General features: G+C 41.4%; 1 protein-coding gene across 1 annotated transcript in view; it reads right to left on the reverse strand.

The window, feature by feature from the left end:
• The window catches only part of HIRA (histone cell cycle regulator), a 63,874-nt gene extending 48,126 nt beyond the window's left edge, over positions 1 to 15,748 (reverse strand). Inside the window, exons 1-2 of the mRNA XM_073312713.1 lie at positions 15,428 to 15,748; positions 1,128 to 1,190 (exon numbers count right to left, since the gene is read on the reverse strand). Of these exons, the coding sequence (XP_073168814.1) occupies positions 1,128 to 1,190; positions 15,428 to 15,464 (100 nt within the window). The 5' untranslated portion in view covers positions 15,465 to 15,748. The remainder of the gene's footprint in view (positions 1 to 1,127; positions 1,191 to 15,427) is intronic.
• Between the last annotated feature and the right edge of the window lie 5,627 nt (positions 15,749 to 21,375).

The following is a 21,375-nucleotide window of genomic DNA, read 5'->3' on the forward strand; positions in this document are numbered from 1 at the left end:
TACTTAAGCCAAGCCTCTTCTTGGTACTGTAGGGACAAAATGTGCTAAGGTACAGAATGCTAAGGATAGGTAGTATGGAAATATATCAGAGTGATTAAAATGAACTCTTGTTGATTAAAAATTACAAATCAACTCTTATTGATACCTACCCAGCATGCATCCTGTACCCAGGTATAGCTAGTATAAGATGCTATAAGTTTTGGTGACTTCTGGAAAACTGTGTTCAAAACTGACAAGAACTGGTGAGTAAGTCTTAGGTAACATTGTGAAAGTCATAACCCTCTGGGATATAAATAAAGCAGAAGTCAGCCCATGATTTCAGAGCAGGTTTGAAGACTCTGTGGAGCTTCTATCCAGACTTATGAGATATTAACCCTTGCCTTTGTGTATTGTGCTGATCTATCTTTGATTAATAAACTCTAATTGAGCCAAGTTACCTGAGGTTTTATTACTCAATAATTGAAACTGAACCCTAACACTACTAAATTATATTTGTGTATATTAATATACAAAATATTTATGTTGTGTACATATATATATATAATTTTATTAAAACGTTTAATCCCAATTTCCACCAGCTATCAATATAAAAGGCCAAACTGCATGTTTTACCTCTGTCTAAACAAGATTTCTGGCAAGTAATTTTGGGAAATTAAATACCAATATTAGTAGCAGCAGACACAATCAATGTTCCCTCTAATTTTTGACAGGCCATGTGTACAAAAACAAAAATTTCTTCTGTGCAAACTGTTGTGCTTCTGTGCAAATTTTTGTGTGCACGGTGTTTCGCCGTGTGTGCGGGGTTTAGGATCCGTGTGCGCGCGCGCACAGCTTAGAGGGAACAATGGACACAATACAATTACTACAACTGCTATTCTCCACTGATGTCCAAGAGAACAAGCATATGGCCACGTCAGTAAGCATGAACTTGCCACCGTAAGCGTAAAAGTCTAGTTTATCCACTGCAGCATTTTTACATATGCATGTTCAGGGTCTTATATCTCCAGGGAATAGATAATTTTCCTAAATGATGAGCTTAAAAGAAATGGATAAAATGAGAAAAATGTGGTGAGGGCATGAGATTATTATGGCCCAGAACTCCTTCGTCCATTAGTGTGCAAACATACCTTGTCCTCCAGTTGCAAACTTGGTCCCATCTGGGTGAATATCAACTGAAAATATTGGCTTTCCTGGACACAGAGAAAGAAAAACACACACACTGAGATGGACCCATGTTCCTGAGAATACAGTACTGCCAATTAAATCTCAAATGTTCTGTTTAGTCAAGTAGCAATTTTCTTCTTCTAAAAGTTCTAATCAGCATATAACAAATACAGATGACTAGAAAGTATAAAACATCCAAATCATAACGAACTACAGCTTACCCAGATTAAAAACCTCATAGGAATATAGGATTTCTCATGCCAGAACATATCATATCCTGCCTCCGCAGTAGCATAATGCTTCAAAGGAAGATAACCTCCTTCACAATGCACCTGGCCACTTACGTAAAGCTTGGGAAATAACTTCTTTCTGACTCCTATCAAACTGATGACCTGAAGCAAGAGATTTGATTTCCCCCTATTTCAGCTTGTTTAACAACAAATATTATTGTTCATATGACTTAGTTCAATTTAAATCCTGCTTTAAATATATACAATCCTGTAACACCCAGAGGCTTATCAAGTTATTTATATGGCTTCTATCACCACAATAACAAAGCACACCATTAGGATACAGAAGATTAGGAACTAACCAATTCAATCTTAAATACTTCAGTTAAGGTACCCTAACACATCTACTTTCAAAGACAATAATCCTAGTTTTTGTATCCTCTCCCAAGGTCGCCCAAATCACTGGCAGAGCTGGAAACAGAATTTGGGAAACCAACAGCTCCCAGTCGGCACTGCTCTGCCTGCATCCCTGCTGTAAGCACTAAACCACCCTCCTCCACCATACTATCAAACAGTTCTAATCACCTTTGCAGAGAACGTTTTTTAACTTGCAGCCTCCCATGAGGCCAATGAAACCAACAAGGATTAGCTGGAGGAAGCTGAATAGGAAGTGGAAATTCAAGCAGCAAAATTCAACAAAAACAAACAAGAGTAACAAAGGATTTATATAGTCAAACAAAACTTCATACAGCAACTGAAAGATGTCTGAACTTTTTTAAAAACTAAAAATGTTGCCACATGTCAAAATCATCAGCATCCCAGTGGAAAGGAGGGCAATTATGTCATAACCACTCTGTAAACGCTAACCAAGAGTATTAGATTTGGACATCTGAGCAGTTTCCCATATTGGTGAAATGGTTATACTGTATCTTCATGATATGTAAAAACACAAAACGGAAAACTAGAGGGACTTGACTTATCTGTCTAAGGTATTTGAGTTATTACCCGACACCATAGTATTTGAGTGCCTTTCACATAAAAAATGACAGCAACAGCAGAGCCCACAGTGGGTTTTGTGAAGTTTCTGATATTTCTGTTGTTGGGGTAAACACGTTGCTTGGGGTAGGGCTGTTTATTTGTGTTTGTTTATGATGATTTGTTTCAGGGTAATTTTTTTTTAATTATTTATTTTATTCTTATTGAAATGCTGACATGATCCCAGTAACATCCTACAGGCAGCGAAGCTGAAGTACAGTAGGATGGCACCCAACTTGCATTCTTTCCAGATCCAAGTCCCATAAAACACATGAGCTGTACTTTAAAAACTGTGGCTCTTCTTCAGAGGGGCGTGCTGCATCTGTCCTTTACTCTGCCAAACTTCACATAAGTTTCAGAGATAACCCATATATTCTGGGAAGCAAAGGCAGCAAACAAACGTCTGTAAAAAAATTAAACAAAAAACGGATCTTCAAGGCTCTAAGATTAGAGAACTAGGAGACTAAACTATTTAGACCGTGACCACATGAGAAAGTTGCAAAGGTTTAACTTAAGGTGTTAGTTAAACGGGTGCAAACCACTGAATGCTTATTTCAGTTAAAGGGGTTTGTACCCGTTTAACTAACCAAGTTTAAAAACTGATTAAGCTAAATTGATGCAACTCTCTCAGGTTTACAAGTTCCTATTCTATTAAACGAATTGTCAGCAACACTTCGCTTGCCTCTCAAACCTCCATCCCCTGCCCCCAACACGCCCCCAAACAAAGGATGGACACATGATAAGAAAAGTAGAGTTACAGTCAAAGCAGACATTGAAAAGTTTTTTTGATTGGCAGTTGTGTTGCCTCCTCGTTTAGATAAAATGAATATGTTAGGCATTCTGGTGCATAATTATAATATCTACAATTGTGAAATAAGCTGTTATACCTCTTCCTTTGCTGAAATTACTGGCATCAATATATTTTATATTGTGCTACATAAAATTACCAGATAAAATGTGTTTCTCCTGAGGAGTATATATGTGAGAGTATGCATGAGCAGAGAAATGGTTTATCATGAAAAACTATCAACCTGCAGAGTGACCAGTTGTGGGATACAAAGTCAAGCTGCAGCCTGGGGACACTATTGCCCGTGAAAGGTAATTTTTTCAAACACAAAGGACAATAGTTTGAACTAAGCACTTTTTAAAAATGGAGGAAACAGGATACAATTCTCTCCTTTTCCTTCCCCTGTCCCCTTTGCTGCTACTTAAGCTATCTTAATGTTGCCAATTTCTGCTTTATCCTTAGAAGCAGGGTTTCTTAAGCAATAGCAGCCAGTTTGTGTGTTCAGGTACAGTTTTGCTGCCAAGTTCCACGCAGCTTCATGTGTGATGTTTATGCAAATTATTTAATGAGCTATCTGCATATATCTAAACTTAAAAATGGTGTGAATTTCTTTCTGGTGAAAATCAGCAATGGTGTATGAAGTCATCAGTTTATCTACAAAGTAACAGCAGGCTCATCTCTGGTTTGGAGGAGAACTTCCTCAGTGACCAATAGGAGTAGTTCAGTCTCCACAGCCCATTTACTGTTGGCTTCTCTGCTGAGTCTGCCAGTTACTACAAAGCACGACAACGAGTTTGTGATGTGGGAAATGGAATGGAGACCCATGAATCTCATACAGGAACCAAACATCCATTAGTTAGTACAAATTAAAAGTTGTTCCCGAGTTAGCTGGCTTCAGATTGGTTACCTACAGGCAAAAGGCTGTGAAGCTCATTAGCAAGGTTTAGAGGCATCCAGCCTCCGAATAAGTGCTAACACACTTTCCAAAGTCAGGTTTGATTTATGGAAAGATGAGTTTATTTGATCAAGTTCTAGTGTTTTTGGAATTTACACAGGCAGATAGGCAAGAAGCAGACACCACCACCAACCACTGCTGTTGCACCAGAACAGAAGCAACCAGCTCACCGCTCACTGGACATAGTGGTCAGCAGCCAAAAGGGGGAGAGCTGAGGCTGCGTTCTTCACAGCACCCTGCCTGCGGGGCTAGGTGAGGAAGCATGGGATATGGGGAGAGGGGCAGACAGAACAGGGCACACAGGGCTGCTGGGGAGTCATATAGACGGGGGCTCAGATGGGCTAGTGTGGGCGGGGACAGACTGGAGCAGGGGTTGAATGGGAGTGGGGGTGCAGGGACACACTAGGCAGAGCAGATGTGCCTGACTGATTGGGAGAGGCTAGAGGTCAGCCAGGGTCTGCATGGGGGAGACTCTCCAACTGGCTAAAAATCCCCTCGCCCCCGCAAAAAAAACCCTGTTCCATACTACTCCCACCCACATCTAACAACCTCCCAGCTCCCTCCCAGCAATTACTTCCCTCTCCCTCAGCTCCTTGTTACCCCTGACTCCTCCAAGCCTTTGCATTGCTTCTGAGGAGTGCGGGAAATAAGTTTCTGTATTGCAGTTTAAATGAATTATTACTCAAGTTCTGTATTAATATGCCTAGTAAGGAATCTATTTGTTAAAAAACATTTCCTGAATCTTTTTTGTTGTCTGTATTGTTACAAACTTGTTGACAGGTATTTTGAAATAAATTACCAAAATAATTGAAACTGGTGTGATTATATTGTGTTATTTTGACAAAATATGCAGAATTTTGCAGAATTTTGATATTTTTGGTGCAGAATTCCCCCAGGAGTAGTTAATGCGTGTACAGCAGGAAGGACGTTACAGAAGTCAGGAGCAAACGTGTCACAAATTGCAGGCACAGGTATGAAGAGATGCTTGTCAATTGTGCTGGTAGTGGTGCCTGCTTCAATCCACTTTATCTGTGTGGTCAATTTTTGGAAAGTGGTGAACAGCAAGGACCAAAACATCTGTCGCAGGTGACCTAATGACTGTGGTCCCTTCAACACCAAGACACCCAAAAGCCGTGTTGGCACATGCAGCATGCAGAAGCATCGTTGTGTCCGTTTCCTCTTGAATATTGTACCAGTCTTGGGCTTCTTCAACTCCTCTACTGGTGATGGACTTTGCTACTTCACCTTTGGAAAAGCATCCAGTAAGGAGAAGTGTTTGTGTTGGGTGTGCTAATACACTCTCAGGTTCATTTTTAACCATATATTCACAGAGGAATTTTACAAGTGACTATTGGTTAGACGCTACATTTAGAAACTTTTTCCATGGAGGCACAGGGCATCCACCAATCACCTGGTGTTTCTTGCATCCGACCTTAGATCCTGTCCCATGCTATCTTTCTACAGTTTTCACAGAGTTACTCTCATCACATCTGCGTCAAAGACTTGGTTTATAGAATTAACTTTGTCAAATCCTTTTAGGACCTGCCTCAGGTACTCCGCAGCCAATTCTCTAAAAGTGTGGAATTTGTTGCCAGCTGTTATTTTATGACAGCCATGGTATCTCTGACGTATGCCATGGTTTCTTTGTTGCATGCTCTTAGCTCATGGATTCTTTCAGCTTGAGCTTCCAGCTGATGCCCTAATTCAGCTTTGTATGTTCTTCTCATCGTTCCATCAGCATGGAAGAGGAACATGGGGGCAGGTCCTATTAGGTGACTAAGAACAGTTTCCATTGAAACCTCATTTCTGCATCTTGACAAGGATCTGCGGGAAACAATTTCTGGACTAGTAGCTGCTGTGAGTGTCCTTCCCTCATACACTGCCCCATAGCATAAGGGAAGGTGCATTGACTACAAGCCTAGAGTCCATCGGTTCTAATTCCAGCTCTTCTATGGACTGTTCTCAATATTTGTATGCACTTCATAGCCCTTATTAACCAAGGCCTCAGTCACTTACTTTAGGGAGTCCGCTATTATTCACCCATTTTACAGGTAAGATAACAGAGATTGGACAAGGCCACTGCAAGCAGAACTGGAAATAAAACCCAATTCTTTAATATGAGAAACCCAGTTTCATCCATTTTGCCATGCTACCTTTTGGAGGGAAGGGTCCAAATTATGTGCTATTTAATCCATGCTAACATGGTGGGTCTTTGTCCCTCTCTAGTCTAGACCACATATAAAGGTTTATAAGTCTTCGGCTGCCTCCCTGCTAATGTGCATGGTGTTTTAGCTCAAGTGGTAGAAGCTCATTATTTTTAAATCCAAAAATCGTAGTTTCTCGTACTCACACACAAATTTATGACGCCTCACCAGGAATGCATAACACACATGAAAAATGCATGAGTGTCACATCAGGTCTGGACACAACTCTCAATTTTTTGCATGGCAGTCCTAGCAGCCCCTTTAAAGATCCACATAAGCACTACTATGGATTCTGGAGTGGCCATAGGGACTAAGCAGCTCCTATCACAAAGACTCAGTGAGGAACGTTCTTCCTGACATGTATGTTTTTTGTACTTCAGTGAACCATGAAAAAGTGAGTGCTCCTCGCAGCATAGGCCACCTCAGAGCTTCATAGAGTTGTTTAGTCACCTGCCACTTTCTTAACCAACTGGACTATGTTTGGTAATTGAAGAGTATTAAATATACATAAAAAAGTCAGTTATGAATGCCATACAGAGTCTGCAGCAGCAAGCATTATACAGCGGCTGCAAAGCCACTTGCATTCTAAATCTCCCTTTTCACTTATTTGAACCAAAACAACAAATACTTAAACTCAGACCAATAGGTGAATTTTTTGGAACATTTCAGAAGAATTCATTCAGCTCTGAGTTAGGCCAGTGAGATGTGGAAGAAATATACCCCTTTTAACTTGGAAAAGCTGTTCCAATTTTTTTCCCAAAATAATCCCTTACAAAATGGTTGAATTTACTGTGGAAAAATGGTTCAAAAAATATGAGAGGCTGTGGGTACAGAAAAATTCACACACCAGTTATGAAGACAAATAGATACTTAGATGTTTAGTTCCCTTTTACATTCAAGACTTAAAGTACATTCACTTGCAAAAATAAAAATAAAATAAAACTAGCACACCTGCCCAATATTTTTAATATTACCATTTAATAGACATGCCTGGTCTGTTAAATATGTGTAATAAGAGATTTCATTTAATTTAATGAAATCATTAGACCCAACATGCCTTTGGTGTTGTAATGATGCTCACTCTGTAAGATGGTAACACTTTGTTAATCGGAGAAATCTGCTTACTATACTCCTGTATAATGTATCATTAAAAAAGAGCTCACTGTTGTAATGATTATTATTTTGCCATCTTTTTACATGGCAAAGAATTGTAAACCTCTCAATACTTCCTAAATAAATAGTACTCAAAAAAAGGCTGACCTTTAAATATGAACTATGGCTAATCTTCAGTAAGGAGCCATCATTTTGGCAAGTTTAAAAAAGAAACACATTAAAGTTATAATTTATTACAGATTTTAATTGGCACGATATGAAATTACTGCTAAGATTTTAGTTGGATAGTCATATGCACAAGTACAGTTCGACAAAACAAACGTGCACCTTCGGAACTCCAAAACTAGAGGTTCAGGGTCAGCACGAGCAAGTGCTGTATTTCTGAAGCATTATAGAGAGATTTTCCTTATCAGCTCAGTAGCACAGTTCCAGGGCTATGCATGCTCACAACTGCCAGACTGTTACTATGTTATTCTTTGATGAAACTGGATAAAATCAGTACTAAAATTGCACACTGTGAATGTACATTAATTCCTTTACCAAACAGAGATCGCTTTTAGATAATGGCGTCTTATCTCTGTTCTGATGAGTTAGACCCAGTACACTTGGTTCTTCTCTATCCCTTAAAATATGGAACACTTCAACAATCATCAGATTCTCTATCTTCAGTTTTCCAAGCATTTCAAGAAGTACATCTGCTTCCAGTATTATGAAGTTACAGATGTAAAATGATTAAAAAAAAAGAAAAAAGTATAAATGTAGTACAGGAAGGAAACTCAGCAAGACAGAGTTGTTACCATCACCATGCTCTATTTCTTTTGTCTGTTAAAGTTATTACTCACTTTAGTGGGCACCATGAAACAAAGAAAAAGCATTTAAGAACTGCTTCACTGTATTTGTGAACAGTTTACAAACCACAGGTATGACATTCATCTTGTATCATTTTGTCAAAATTACACAAAAAAAGAGCCATTATTAGATTTGATAGTAACTGCTTTCTTCCTGAATTCTCTCTGAATTATTTTGTTATATCCTGTTGGAATGAGTCAAAAGGTAAAGTTCCTGTTTGCAAGTGGATGAATGTTTTTCCTTTTGCCAGAAACTCAAGTAACTGGTGGGAAATTCAAGTCTTCTCCATTAATTAAGCAACAAACCAAAACACCAGGGACATATTAACACAGGGGAATATTTAAATTTGATAGACTAAGTTCCAGGATATTTTTTATACAGTTACAATGATCTCTAACAAACAGTTTAAACAATCAAAGTCCCAAAATCACATGGTGTTAAGAGCCAGACTAGGCTTAAATAAAAGATCTTTCCTAAGGATTTTTCTCAAAGGATAAGGAGTCCAAAACACGACAATACAACTTAGAAACTTCAAAAGTCAAAAGGAACTTGGAAAATCTTATCAAATAGATTTTAGTTTGCCCTGAACTTAAGGGAATTTAAATTACAGCCACCACAGCTGAAGAAAATACACTAAATTGTTTGCAAACATACATGTCTTTTTTGTTGATAAACTTTAAATGGGCATCTTTTTATTTGCTTATTGGTTAGCTTGAGGCACAAATAAGTGAAATTTAAAGTTGTCAACATCCTCTGTGAGCTTGTACCATAATATGGGTGAGTTTACATTAATTTTGTTTCTCTCCAACCCTTTTAATTTATAACATCCAATAAGACTCACAAATCTATTCAAATATTTACATTACGTATTTAAATTCAGTGAGGTGGCTTGAAGAGGTCATAAATTGTATGCCTAAATTGAACAAAAGTAGGGACTGGAGGAGGACGGAGATTATGAGCTCTGTTTTATGCATGTTGAATTTGAGCTGACAGCAAGACATCCACAAGGAGATGTTAGAGAAACAGGCTGAGATTTTAGTTTGGACAGAAGATGACAAGTCTGGAGTAGAGGGGTAGATCTGAGAGTTGTCAGCATAGAGATAGTAGTTGAATTTGTTTTTGTGGATAAGATTACCCAGAGGTAAAATGTAAAGGAAGAAGAGAAAGAAAAAGGGATCAAGGACAAAGCCCTGCAGAACCCTCACAAGGTTGTATGGGGGGGATGAAGAGTATTCTCCAAAGGACATGCTGATGGATCGATTAGAGAGAGGAAGAAGAGATTCCTGGTCTCTTGCTTCCCCAGCAACTGCTGTGGAAAGAGCTCTTCTGATGGTGGGGAGGAAAAGGTAAAAATAGTCATCTAACATTTCTGATATATACAGCAGAAAAAATTTATGCCTCCTATCCGACAAACACTGACACATGTGAGTAGTCCTGTTAAACTCACTGGGATTATTCACATGCCTCAGTGTTTGCAGGATCAAGGTCTTAAAATTATATTTAGGTTGTAAAAGCTACATTTGTAATACTAACCTAGCAGAACTTTTTAAAAGGAAATCAAGCCAAGTATCTCAAATGATAATACTTTCACTTTCTTTCTGATCAAGGTGATCTTTCATTTAGAGGATGTTTGCTCAGTCATTAACCGTTTCAAGATGAAAGTAAATATTTTTAATGTACACTGATCAAAAGTTAACTTTATATTGCGGCTACACTCATGCAAACACTTATCCACATGCTTAATTTTACTACCATTTCCATTTACTTCAATGGACCACTCTCAGTACTGACATTACATAAGAATGTCCAGACTGGGTCAGAGTAATGGTCCATCAAGCCCAGTATCTGGTCTTCTAACAGTGGACTGTGCTAGATGCTTCAGAGGGAATGAACAGTACAGGGCAATGATCAAGTGATCCATCTCCTGTTGTCCAGTCCCAGCTTCTGGCAGACAGAAGTTTAGCGATACCCAAAGCAAGGGGCTCCATCCCTGAGCATCTTGTCTAATAACCATTAATGGATCTATCCCCCATAAACATATCTAATTATTTTTTGAACCCAGTTATACTTTTGGCCTTCACAACTTCCCCTGGCAATGAGTTCCACAGGGTGACTTCATTTGGTTTGCTTCAAACCTACTGACTATTAATTTCACTGAGTGACACCTAGTTCTTGTGTTATGTGAAGGGGTAAATAACACTTCCTTATTCACTTTCTCCACACTACTCATGATTTTGTAGATCTTTATCATATTCCCCCTTAGTCGCCTCCTTTCCAAGTTGAACAATCCCAGTCTTCTTCATCTCTCTTCATATGAAAGCTATTCCATACCCCAACTCATTTCTTTTGCCCTTCGCAGTACTTTTTCAAGATGGGACGACCAGAACGGCATGCAGTATTCAAGGTGTGGGCATACAATGGATTTATATAGTGACAATATATTTTCTGTCTAATTATTTATCACTTTCCTAAAGGTTCCTAACATTCTGTTAACTTTTTTGACTGCCACTGAACATTGAGCAAATATTTTCAGAGATGAAGCAAAGATCGCTTTCTTGAGTGGAGGTAACTAGTTTAGACCCCATCATTTTGTATGTATAGTTGGGATTATGTTTTCCAATGTGCATTACTTTGCATTTATCAACAGTGAACTTAATTTACCATTTTGTTGCTCAGTCACCCACTTTTGTCAGATCCCTTTGTAACTCTTTGAAGTCTGCTTTGGACTTAACTACCTTGAGTAGTTTCGTATCATCTGAAAACTTCACCACCTCACTGTTTACTCCATTTTCCAAATCATTTCTCAATATGTTGAACCACCCTGGTCCGCACAGATCTTTGGGGGACCCCGCTATTTACCTCTCTCCACTGTGAAAACTGACCATTTATTCCTACCCTTTGTTTCCTGTCTTTTAACAAGTTATTGATCTATGAAAGGACCTTCCCTCTTATCCATGACTGCCCACTTTGCTTAACAGCCTTTGATGAGGGACCTTATCAAAGGCTTTCTGAAAGTCCAGGTACACTATGTCCACTGGATCACCCTTCTCCACATCTTTCTAGTCCCCCACAAAAGAATTCTAATAGATTGGTGACTCATGATTTCCCTTTACAAAAACTGTGTTGACTGTTCCAAAGTATTTTGTTCATTTATGTGTATGATAATTTTCATCTTTACTATAGCTTCAACCAATTTGCCTGGTACTGAAGTTAGACTTACTGGCCTGTAATTGCCACAATCGCCTCTAGAGGCTTTTTAAAAAATCGTAATTACATTAGCTATCTGCCCTCATTTAATACAGAGGCTGATTTAAGCAGGAAGTTATATACCACAATTATTAGTTCTGAAATTTCATATCTGAGTTCCTTCAGAACTTCTGGGTGAATACCATCTGGTCCTGGTGACTTATTACTGTTTATCAATTTGTTCCAAAATCTGCTCTATTGATACCTCAATCTGGGACAGTTCCTCAGATGTGTCACCAGAAAGAATGGCTCACATGTGAGAATCTCTCTCACATCCTCTGCAGTGAAGACCCATGCAAAGAATTAATTTAGCTGCTCTGTAATGGCCTTGTCTTCCTAGAGTGTTCCTTTAGCACCTTGATCATCCAGTGACACTACTGATTGTTTGGTAGGCTTCCTGCTTATGATATACTTCAAAAAAATTGCTGTTAGCTTTTGTCTCTTAATAATTGCTCTTCACATTCATTTTTGGTCTGCCTAATTACACTTTACACTGGACTTGCCAGAGTTTATATTCCTTTCTATTTTCCTCCGTATGATTTGACTTCCAATCTGTAAAAGCTGTCTTTTTGTCTCTAAATACCTATTTTACTCTGTTGTTTAGCCATGGTTGCTTTTTTATTTTTCTTCCCATTTCTTCCTTTTTGTAGTTAAATGCTACTGTGGTGGGCTTCTTTGTTATTCTCCCTTTTCCTCCCCACCACAGGATGTTAAATTAATCACATTATGGTTGCTACTACCAAATGGTTCAGTTACAGTCACCTCTTGGACCAGATCCTGCGCACCACTTAGGACTAAATCAAAAATTGCCTCTCCGTTTGTGGGTTCCAGGACTAGCTGCTTCAAGAAGCAGTCATTAATGGTATCTAGAAATTTTATCTCTGCATCCCATCCTGAGGTGACATGTTCCCAGTCAATACAGGGTTAGTTGAAATCCCCCATTATTAATGGGTTTTCTGTTTTTATAACCTTTCTAATCTCCCTGGGCATTTCACAATCACTGTCACCATCCTAGTCACATGGTTGGTAGTATATTCCTACTGCTATACTCATATTATTCAAGCATGGAATATCTATCCAAGTTAAGCATGTGTGTAAGTGTTTGCAGGATTGAGGTCAAAATTAATCATAAAACCTACAATCTAACTACAGTTTTATGCTAACTTAGTTAAAAGACCAAAAGAGCTCTGTGTAGCTCAAAAGCTTGTCTCTCTCACCAACAGAAGTTGGCCCACTAAAAGATATTACCTCGCCTACTTGGTCTCTCTAATAAACCATACAATAAACCAGCTTTAAGAACCCCAAAATTGTCCAATCTGAACAATACTCAGCTTACTCTGGATATCAGTCACCTGCAAGAAATGAGTTCAAGTTTCTAAAAGTTTATATTCTGGTGTAAATTGCACTGTCAAAACAAAGGTATATGCAGAACAAATTATGAAAAAGTACCTGTATATGGGCAGAGTTTGAACATGCAAAATTAACTCTTTACATGACCACTACTTGTTCCACTCACTGTCACTGTGATGTAATAATTTAGACACCAAGTTGCTTGTTTGCTACTGATTGTACTCTGATAATACTCTGCACATTTAAAAAAATGTTGGTAAGAAATTACAACATTCCTCTGCAAATGTACATTAATTTATATCTCACTAGGAACACTTTATTCTTGAAGATCAAGATACATCATAACTCACAAACCACTATGATAAGTAATTACAGAAGTGGCAGACAAGACAGTATAAAAGCAATGACTTCCTAATCTTAGTATAGAATCTGATGTTACTGTTCATGTGCATATGCATTCTGAAAAATATATAGTGTGTGGGATAATATATTGGGATAATATTCTTCCACAACTGTGTATTATGGGCTGAATTACAGGAAGTATAATGGGCAAGTGCAGCAGCTCAACACACCTGGAGACATGAATATACAAAATAACTGATTCAAACAAAAATTATTTTGGTGGCCTCAGGTTAGTACCCATTTGCACAGAACTTCTATAAGTTCCAGCACAAGGCCCAGAATGGAATAGAGATAGGTGGAAATCTGCATCTCTCTTGCATGCTAATTCAAAGTATGCTTTGTTCAAGCTACTACTCTTTCCTTCATAAGCACTAAATTAACAAATATTTGTATTGAATAGTTATAAGCAGCTCAGGCTTCTTACAATGCAGCCACTGAATGACACCATTTCACTATCCAGTGTGAAAGCCAAGAAATCCACAATTTGGTGCCTTTATATTCTTTTCACTGTGTCAAAGGTTTCCCTGAAGAAAACTGCAACTATGTTTGTGAAACAAAATAGAGTTCTGCCCTAAGTGCATAGGAGACAGCATTTGCCCAATGGTACTCACATTTATTTACTTTTCACACATCATTCTATTCTTTACAGCAGTGGTTCTCAACTAGGGGTCCGGGGCCCACTAGAGGGCCACAAGCAGGTTTCAGGTGGTCAGCCAAAATACAGAGAGCAGGGCTGGGTTAGACTTGCTGGAGCCCAGAGCAAAAAGCCGAAGCCCAAGCCCCACCAAGGGCTGAAAACCGAAGCCAGAGCAACTTAGGGTATGTCTACACTGCCCATGTTACAGCGCGGTTGCAGCAGCATTGTGATGTGGGCAGCGTAGACATGCTTTATCACTGGGGGAGAGCTCTCCCAGTGATTAAAAAGAACCACCCCGAATGAGGGGTGGTAGCTTTATGGCCGGGAGGTGCTGTTTATACTGGTGCTTTTCAGTGCTAAAACTTTTGTCGTTCGGGGGGGGAGGGGGTCTTTTCTCACACCCCTGAAGGACTAAAGTTTTAGCACTGAAAGTGGCAGTGTAGACACAGCCTTAGCTTCAGGAGGCCCCCTGTGGTGTGGGGCCCTGGGCAATTGCCCTGCTTGCTACCACCTAACACCGGCCTTGGCTTTTAATCTACTGGATATGTAGAAAAAACGTTGTGGAACAGATGGGCTGTGGAATTTTTTTTTTAGCATGTTAAGGGGCCTCAGAAAGAAAAAGGTCGAGAACCCCTGCTTGACAGGCCAGTTCACAGATCTCCTGGCAGACATTTTTGCGAAGCAGAGTTGCAAGCCAACGTCTGTATTTTGGAAACTATGTTTCTCTAGCAAACAGTTTCATTTTATTTTCATTCCATTTACTTTTGCAAACTATCTGTACCGTATTTCTCTTTGCCTTCCCAACATATAAAAATCCACAATGAGCCAAGAAAGGCAGATTTCCAGACACTTTAGGCATGCTAAAGAATGTATCCTTATCTTCTTATTTGGAAACAAGTTATACCACGTCTCTTCATATCTGCTACAGTGTTGCAGTTGCTAAAACCAGACGTGGTTAGGGATTAGTTTACTCTCAGTGACGGCTACATTTCATTCGCTTTGGAGGAAAAACAAAATCACAAACCCCATGGGCTGTTAAAGGTGCAAAACGCTTGTCAGCGTTTAACTTTAACTAAGAGTCACAAGAAAGGAGCTTCAAATCTGCCGGGTGCATTCGTCTTTGCACACGTACACCCTCGCGAGCAAAGGCTGGCATGCCCCGAAAGCACGAAGTTCCCATCACAAGAGCTTTCCCCACCACACCCAATTGTCCCTCATCCTCCGAGGAGCGCAGGGCAGTGGGGCGGGAGTCAAGGGCGCTGCTTTGGGACACCGGGGGCGGGGGGGGGGTTACTTTCAGCAGGGTCACTGCGAAGTTCACGCGCGCAGAGCCCTCCCCGGGCCCGGGGCCCAACGCACCCCCCTCCCCCAGCTCACACCCACCGGACTCGACCCTTGGGGCGCCCCGGCTCCGGCTCCGCCCCCCGCACAGGGGCGCCCGGGCCCCGCACTCACCATTGTGATTGACCCAGGTCGGCTTCAGGAGCTTCATTGTCCCCCGGCCCGGGGCCCCCGCCGGCCCGTGCCCCCGGGACCCCCGGGCGGGCTCCGGGCTGCTCCGAGAGGCGGCGGCTCGGCTCGGCTCAGCAGCCGCCGCCGCCAGCAGCCATGGGCTCGCCCCGCTCCCGCTCTCCGCGCTGCCCGGCCCCTGCCCCGGCCGGAGCCGCCTCAGCGCCGCGCCATCCCCCGGCCACGGCCCCGGCCCTGCCCCAGCCACCTCCTCCGGGCCGCATCCCCCGCTCGGCTCCCAGCGGCTCCCCGGCAACGCCGGAAGTCTGCGCCGGGCAACCGCCTAACCGGCCCGGCGGGAAACAGCCGCCCCGAGCCCGGCTGTCCCCGCCCGCAGAGGGCGGGAGAAACCAGCGGCCCCCGGCCGCCGCTGCTCCCGCGTGGGGCCAGGGGTCGGTCTGCGGGAGCTCGGCCCAGTGCCCCCCCGAGCAGAGATGGGGCGGGTCCGGGTTGAGGGACCCCCTCCCCCGAGTCACCCCCCAGCAGAGATGAGGGAAGGGCTGCGTTGAGTTGAACACACACAGACCCAGAGATGGGGGAAGATCTGGGTTCAGTGACATCCCTCTCCCCCTGCAGAGATGGGAAAAGGTGTCGATTGACTGACACACACATCCCCAGGCAGAGATGAGGGAAGATCTGGGTTGCATGACCCACCCCTAGGCAGAGATGGGGTGTGCGGAGGTCTGGGTTGAGCGACTCCCCCGGTAGAGTTGGGGGAGGATCTGGGTTGAGTGACCATTGCATTGTGGGGATTGTTAGTGACAACCTGTAAGTGAAACTGACTAGTCTATTTTCACTGCCTAAGTTGAGAGAAATGCAAAAAGTAAACCAACAACATGAACAGGAAAATAACATGTAGATACTAAACGGGAAATAACTTTCAATAACCTGGACTCCAGTTCTGCAAACGCTACACTCCTTCAGTTCACTGGGACCACAGGTGTGCAAGTGTTTGTAGGATCAGGGCAATAGGTGAGGTATATGTTGTATTTTTAATTATGTAAAACAGTGTCCCTTTATGGGTCTCTAACTAGGTAATTTAACAGCACTAGGTAAATATCCCTGTAATGGGACATTCAGTACCCAATGTGAAACTTTATGCTACCACATACATCATTATGTAACTGTATCCAGAACATAATAAACTTGCCAGTACAAACTCTATGTCTAGACACAAGATATATTAATTGGTTAGTCTCTAAGGTGCCACAAGTACTCCTTTTCTTTTTGCGAATACAGACTAACACGGCTGTTACTCTGAAACCTGTCATTTTATTACCTTTGTAGTTGATGCTCATATAATTTACTTTCCTACAATGTCATTTTCTCTACAGTTATTTCATAAACAAAAATATTTGTTAGATGAATAACTACGCTTTGCATTTACTGTTCTTTTTACATAAGCTAGGGCAATTCTACTTCCTTTAGGGAAACTTTGTGATTGTCTATAAATTTTTCATAGTTCTAAGCATCAAAAAATCATAGAAATCGGAGATTAAAACACCCAGTAGATAATCTAGTCTACCCTCCTCTGCTTGCCTCTCTCTTCCCCTACAAATAATGTACAATGCTGTGAAGTTGGAGGAGTCAGGTTGTTTACTTTTTCATGAGTGGCCTAAGTAGCATATTAATCACACTCACTTTTAACTCCTTTACAGCATATTCCCATTAATGTGTTACCCTGTTTTTGTATGATAAAAACTTTGGAATCATGCAAAAATTTACATCATGTGATAAGACTCTAGATTTATCTCCCTTAAAGTCCTGCATGAATAGGTATGTATGCTGTATTTATTGGTGACTGTCCAGTACTAGGTACTGGTATTGGAATTCAGAGGTGAAATTCTAGCCCCATTGAAGTCAGTGGTAAAACTTCCATTGATTTACACGAAGCCATGATTTAACTCCAGGAATAGGATTGGTCAGACACATACCAGATTAGTGGTTCAGGGGTTCTCAAACTTCATTGCACCTTCATCACCTCCCTTCTGACAACAAAAATTACTACATGATCCCAGGAGGGGGGACCCAAGCCTGAGACCAGCCAAGCCCCACACCACAGGGAGTGGGGGCCCAAAGCCCAAGGGCTTCAGCCCCAGGCAGGGGGCCTGTAACCTGTGCCCTGATTCCCTGGGCTGAAATCCTTAGGCTTCGGCTTCAGCCCTGGGAGGTGGGGCTTGGGCTTTGGCCCAGCAAGTCTAAGCCAGTCCTGGTGACCCCATTAAAATGGGGTTTTGACCCACTTCGGGGTCCCGACCCACAGTTGGAGAACCATGCGCTGACTAGTTTAGTGTGTGATCTCTCACGTTGGCCAGTACCAGATGCTTCATCAAAAGGAGCCAGGAACCATTTAGCAGATAACGAAATTACCTGACTATAGGTGAAATGTTCCCCTAACCACCAGTTATTGGCTGGTGTATGCTCCAAAGTGTGTGCATGTGTAATTGATACTGCCTTCTTAACATATTATTTTTCTTTCCACAAATTTTACATGGACACACAATTCCATTGGCATTTCAAAGTATTTATATTAACATTATAATATCCAAAGGACAACAGTTCAAACACAGTCACTTACAGAAGGAATGTCAATTATTTCAGCCATAGCAAATACATTAACCTAGAATACTCAACTATGGTCAACATTTGCCCTCACCTTGAATAGCTGATTTTTGTTTAATAACATAGGAGTCACAGAGACACAATTTAAACTTATGCTCCAAATTCTGTATTTTCAGTTATCTCCATTTCAGCTAAAGAATCCTGCACAATGAGTTTCCATGAAGTATTTTGAATTCTTCCTTTTTATATTTAAAAAGGAGATGGCATTAAAGCTGAGAGCATTGTGTGGAGGAGGAAGGGAAGTGGAATTTTAATACTTATACATCATCATCCAAATGGTAGGAATGAAGTGGGGGTGTTGGAAGGTAATATGTCCAGCTACAGGATTAAAGAATTTGTGTGTCAGCCAAATCAAAGGGAATGGAGGATTATATATAGCACCCCAGCATTCAATTCTCTAAACACAGATGCATGTGAGTGATTATGTATACACTTAAATGCTTGCTGGGTCAGGCCCTATATTTGGTAACCAGTAGCTCAAATTTGATCCCTTCACGGGCTTACTTCCAGAAAGCCAGTTTGAAAACTGCTAACTAATTTCAGAAAGACCTTCAATGAAGGACTTGAATTGTTTGAATATTTTGGAAGACCAGTTGAAGGAAAACGTTCTTTTTATTTTGATATTTAGGATAAATTAGTGGCCCTATCGACATTACTGTCAAAACTCCCATTTACTTGAAAGGGGTCAGGATTTCATCTTCGGGAGTCTAATCTAAGCATCTTTCATAGTCAGCTATTTAATTAAGAGTTTTTCCATGCAAATGTATTAATCCTCTTGATTTTTTTTTAACTCATTCCACCTCCCTCAATCTTTCTGCACTTTTCAGATTGTCATCTGATTCCCCACCCACACCCCCTCCTTGGACTACATGGGTAAGACAGGCTATATCCTACTCTCAGCTGGGGCAGCTACAGGCTTCAGGAGTTGTAGGGTGTTGTAGCAACCAGGCAAGGTACTAACAAACTTCAACAGGACTTTATTTTTAAAGTGGAAACCTCTTTACCAAGCTGCTGCTGCACCCTTGGTAGCTCTCTCTCAGCCTCCTCAACTCCTTCCCCCCCCCACCCGGCCCCGCTTCCTGTTTCCTGTCTTTTCAGACTCCCAACAGTCATTGCTCCCAGTTCTAATAATTACAAGTAGCATCTAAACACCGCATTCCCTCCTCTCTTAAGAAACTCTCCCAATTAAAATAAACATTGTTATTCTAACCACAGGAACAAATATGAAACAAGACACTATACTGTTGGCAGAAATATTACACTGAAAGCACTGTAGATACTACATAACATAGTCTCTAGTCCAGACAGGTGGTTGTCTGGGTCTGACAGGCCGTCTCTCAAGCTCCGGTTCCAGTGCAATGTCTTGTTGTGTTGATACTATAGTGAAGTCATCCAATGCAGACTGGTGGTTGGCATAATCTCCTCTTGGTGCATAGACAGATGCAAGATAAGAAGCATTCCATACCCGCCCATCAGAAAGTCGACAGGTGTAAGGTCCCTTCTTCTCTATGATTTTAAGAGAAGCTGTGAATTTATGGTCCCCTTTGCGTAAAATTCCAGGTTTTCATATTCTAACGAAAGAACCACACTCAAAACTTTGGTTCCTTAGCACCCTGCCGCTTGTCTGTGAAAGCCTTATACTTTGCTTGGTTCTGTTCAACTGTTTTTCTCACATCATCCTGGGTTGGGGCATCAGGTCATGCCTTTAACAATCCAGCAATCTTCAGTTTAGTATTCAACTGTTTCCCATGCAGTAACTCTGTGGGTGATCTTTGCGTTTTGGCATGTCGTGTAGCCCGGTATGCTTGCAAGAAATCAGTAGTGAAGGTTATCCACAATCACCCTTCCAGTTTATCCGTTTGCAAACTCCCTTTCAAACTTCTGTTAAACTGTTCGATTTCCCTATTGGCTTGAGGGTAATATAGGGATGATCTTCTGTGTAAAATGTTCCTCTCTGCTAGAAAAGTTTCAAACTCCAGGGGGTAAATTGACTAACATTACCTGAAACCAGTTCTTTGGGGTTACCCTCCCTGCTAAAGACTGAAGAAAGGAACTTAATTACTGTAGCAGAAGAGATTTACGATGTAAACAGGCCTGATGTAAACAGGCCATTTACTAAAATAGTCTATTAAAGTGATGGCATAACGGCAGACACCTGGAGCAGTATCAAAGGGTCCTACAATGTCAGTCACCACTTTTTCCCATGCAGATTCAGAAAGAGGAACAGGCTGCAATGGAAGCGTACAGGTCACTGCAATCTTATGCATTTGGCAAGTGACACAGGATTTTATGGGTTTCAGAGTAACAGCCGTGTTAGTCTGTCTTTGCAAAAAGAAAAGGAGTACTTGTGGCACCTTAGAGACTAACCAATTTATTTGAGCATGAGCTTTCATGAGCTACAGCTCACTTCATCGGATGCATACCGTGGAAACTGCAGTAGACAATATATACACACAGAGACCATGAAACAATACCCCCTCCCACCCCACTGTCCTGCTGGTGATAGCTTATCTAAAGTGATCATCAAGTTGGGCCATTTCCAGCACAAATCCAGGTTTTCTCACCCTCCGCCCCCCCCCCCCCAAACTCACTCTCCTGCTGGTAATAGCCCATCCAAAGTGACCACTCTCTTCACAATGTGTATGATAATCAAGGTGGGTCATTTCCAGCACAAATCCAGGTTCTCTCCCTCCCTCACCACCCCCCTCCAAAAACCACACACACAAACTCACAGTGCTTCAGTTTGTGAGTCCATCCCTGGCCACCAAAACAGATCCCATAGTCGTTGTTTGGTTCTGACAATTCCTTGATGAGTATTGTGTGCCAGGTGTATGGGTTTTGACTGTAATTCTTCTGGCACAAGTAGCCGGTGTGTACCTCATAGCACACAGCCATCAAGCAAAGAAAGTTCATCCCGAACTCTAAAATAAGGCAGCAAAACTGGGTCAAAGTTTTTAGGGTTACTGGGCCATCTTTTTGTCAGAAATTCCCGTAGTTTTTGTTGAATTGGACACGCTGAACAAGCAGCTTGAAATTGTTCTTTTGTAACTGCAGTAAGAGTGCTTGTAATAAGCGCAACTACTACATCCTCATCCTCCATTGGACCATGCTGGTGAAGGCAAAGGCAGGCGAGAAAGGCTATCAGCGACCACATTTTGGTTTTCAGGCTTATATTCCATTTCATATTTGAAAGAGAGTAGTCTTGAAGACCATCTAGCAATATGATATCCTGCTCTTCCCAGTCCTTTTGTGGTGAGCAACGTCGTCAAAGG

This window comes from Lepidochelys kempii, chromosome 15, assembly GCF_965140265.1.
Source record: "Lepidochelys kempii isolate rLepKem1 chromosome 15, rLepKem1.hap2, whole genome shotgun sequence".
Lineage (NCBI taxonomy): Eukaryota > Metazoa > Chordata > Testudines > Cheloniidae > Lepidochelys > Lepidochelys kempii.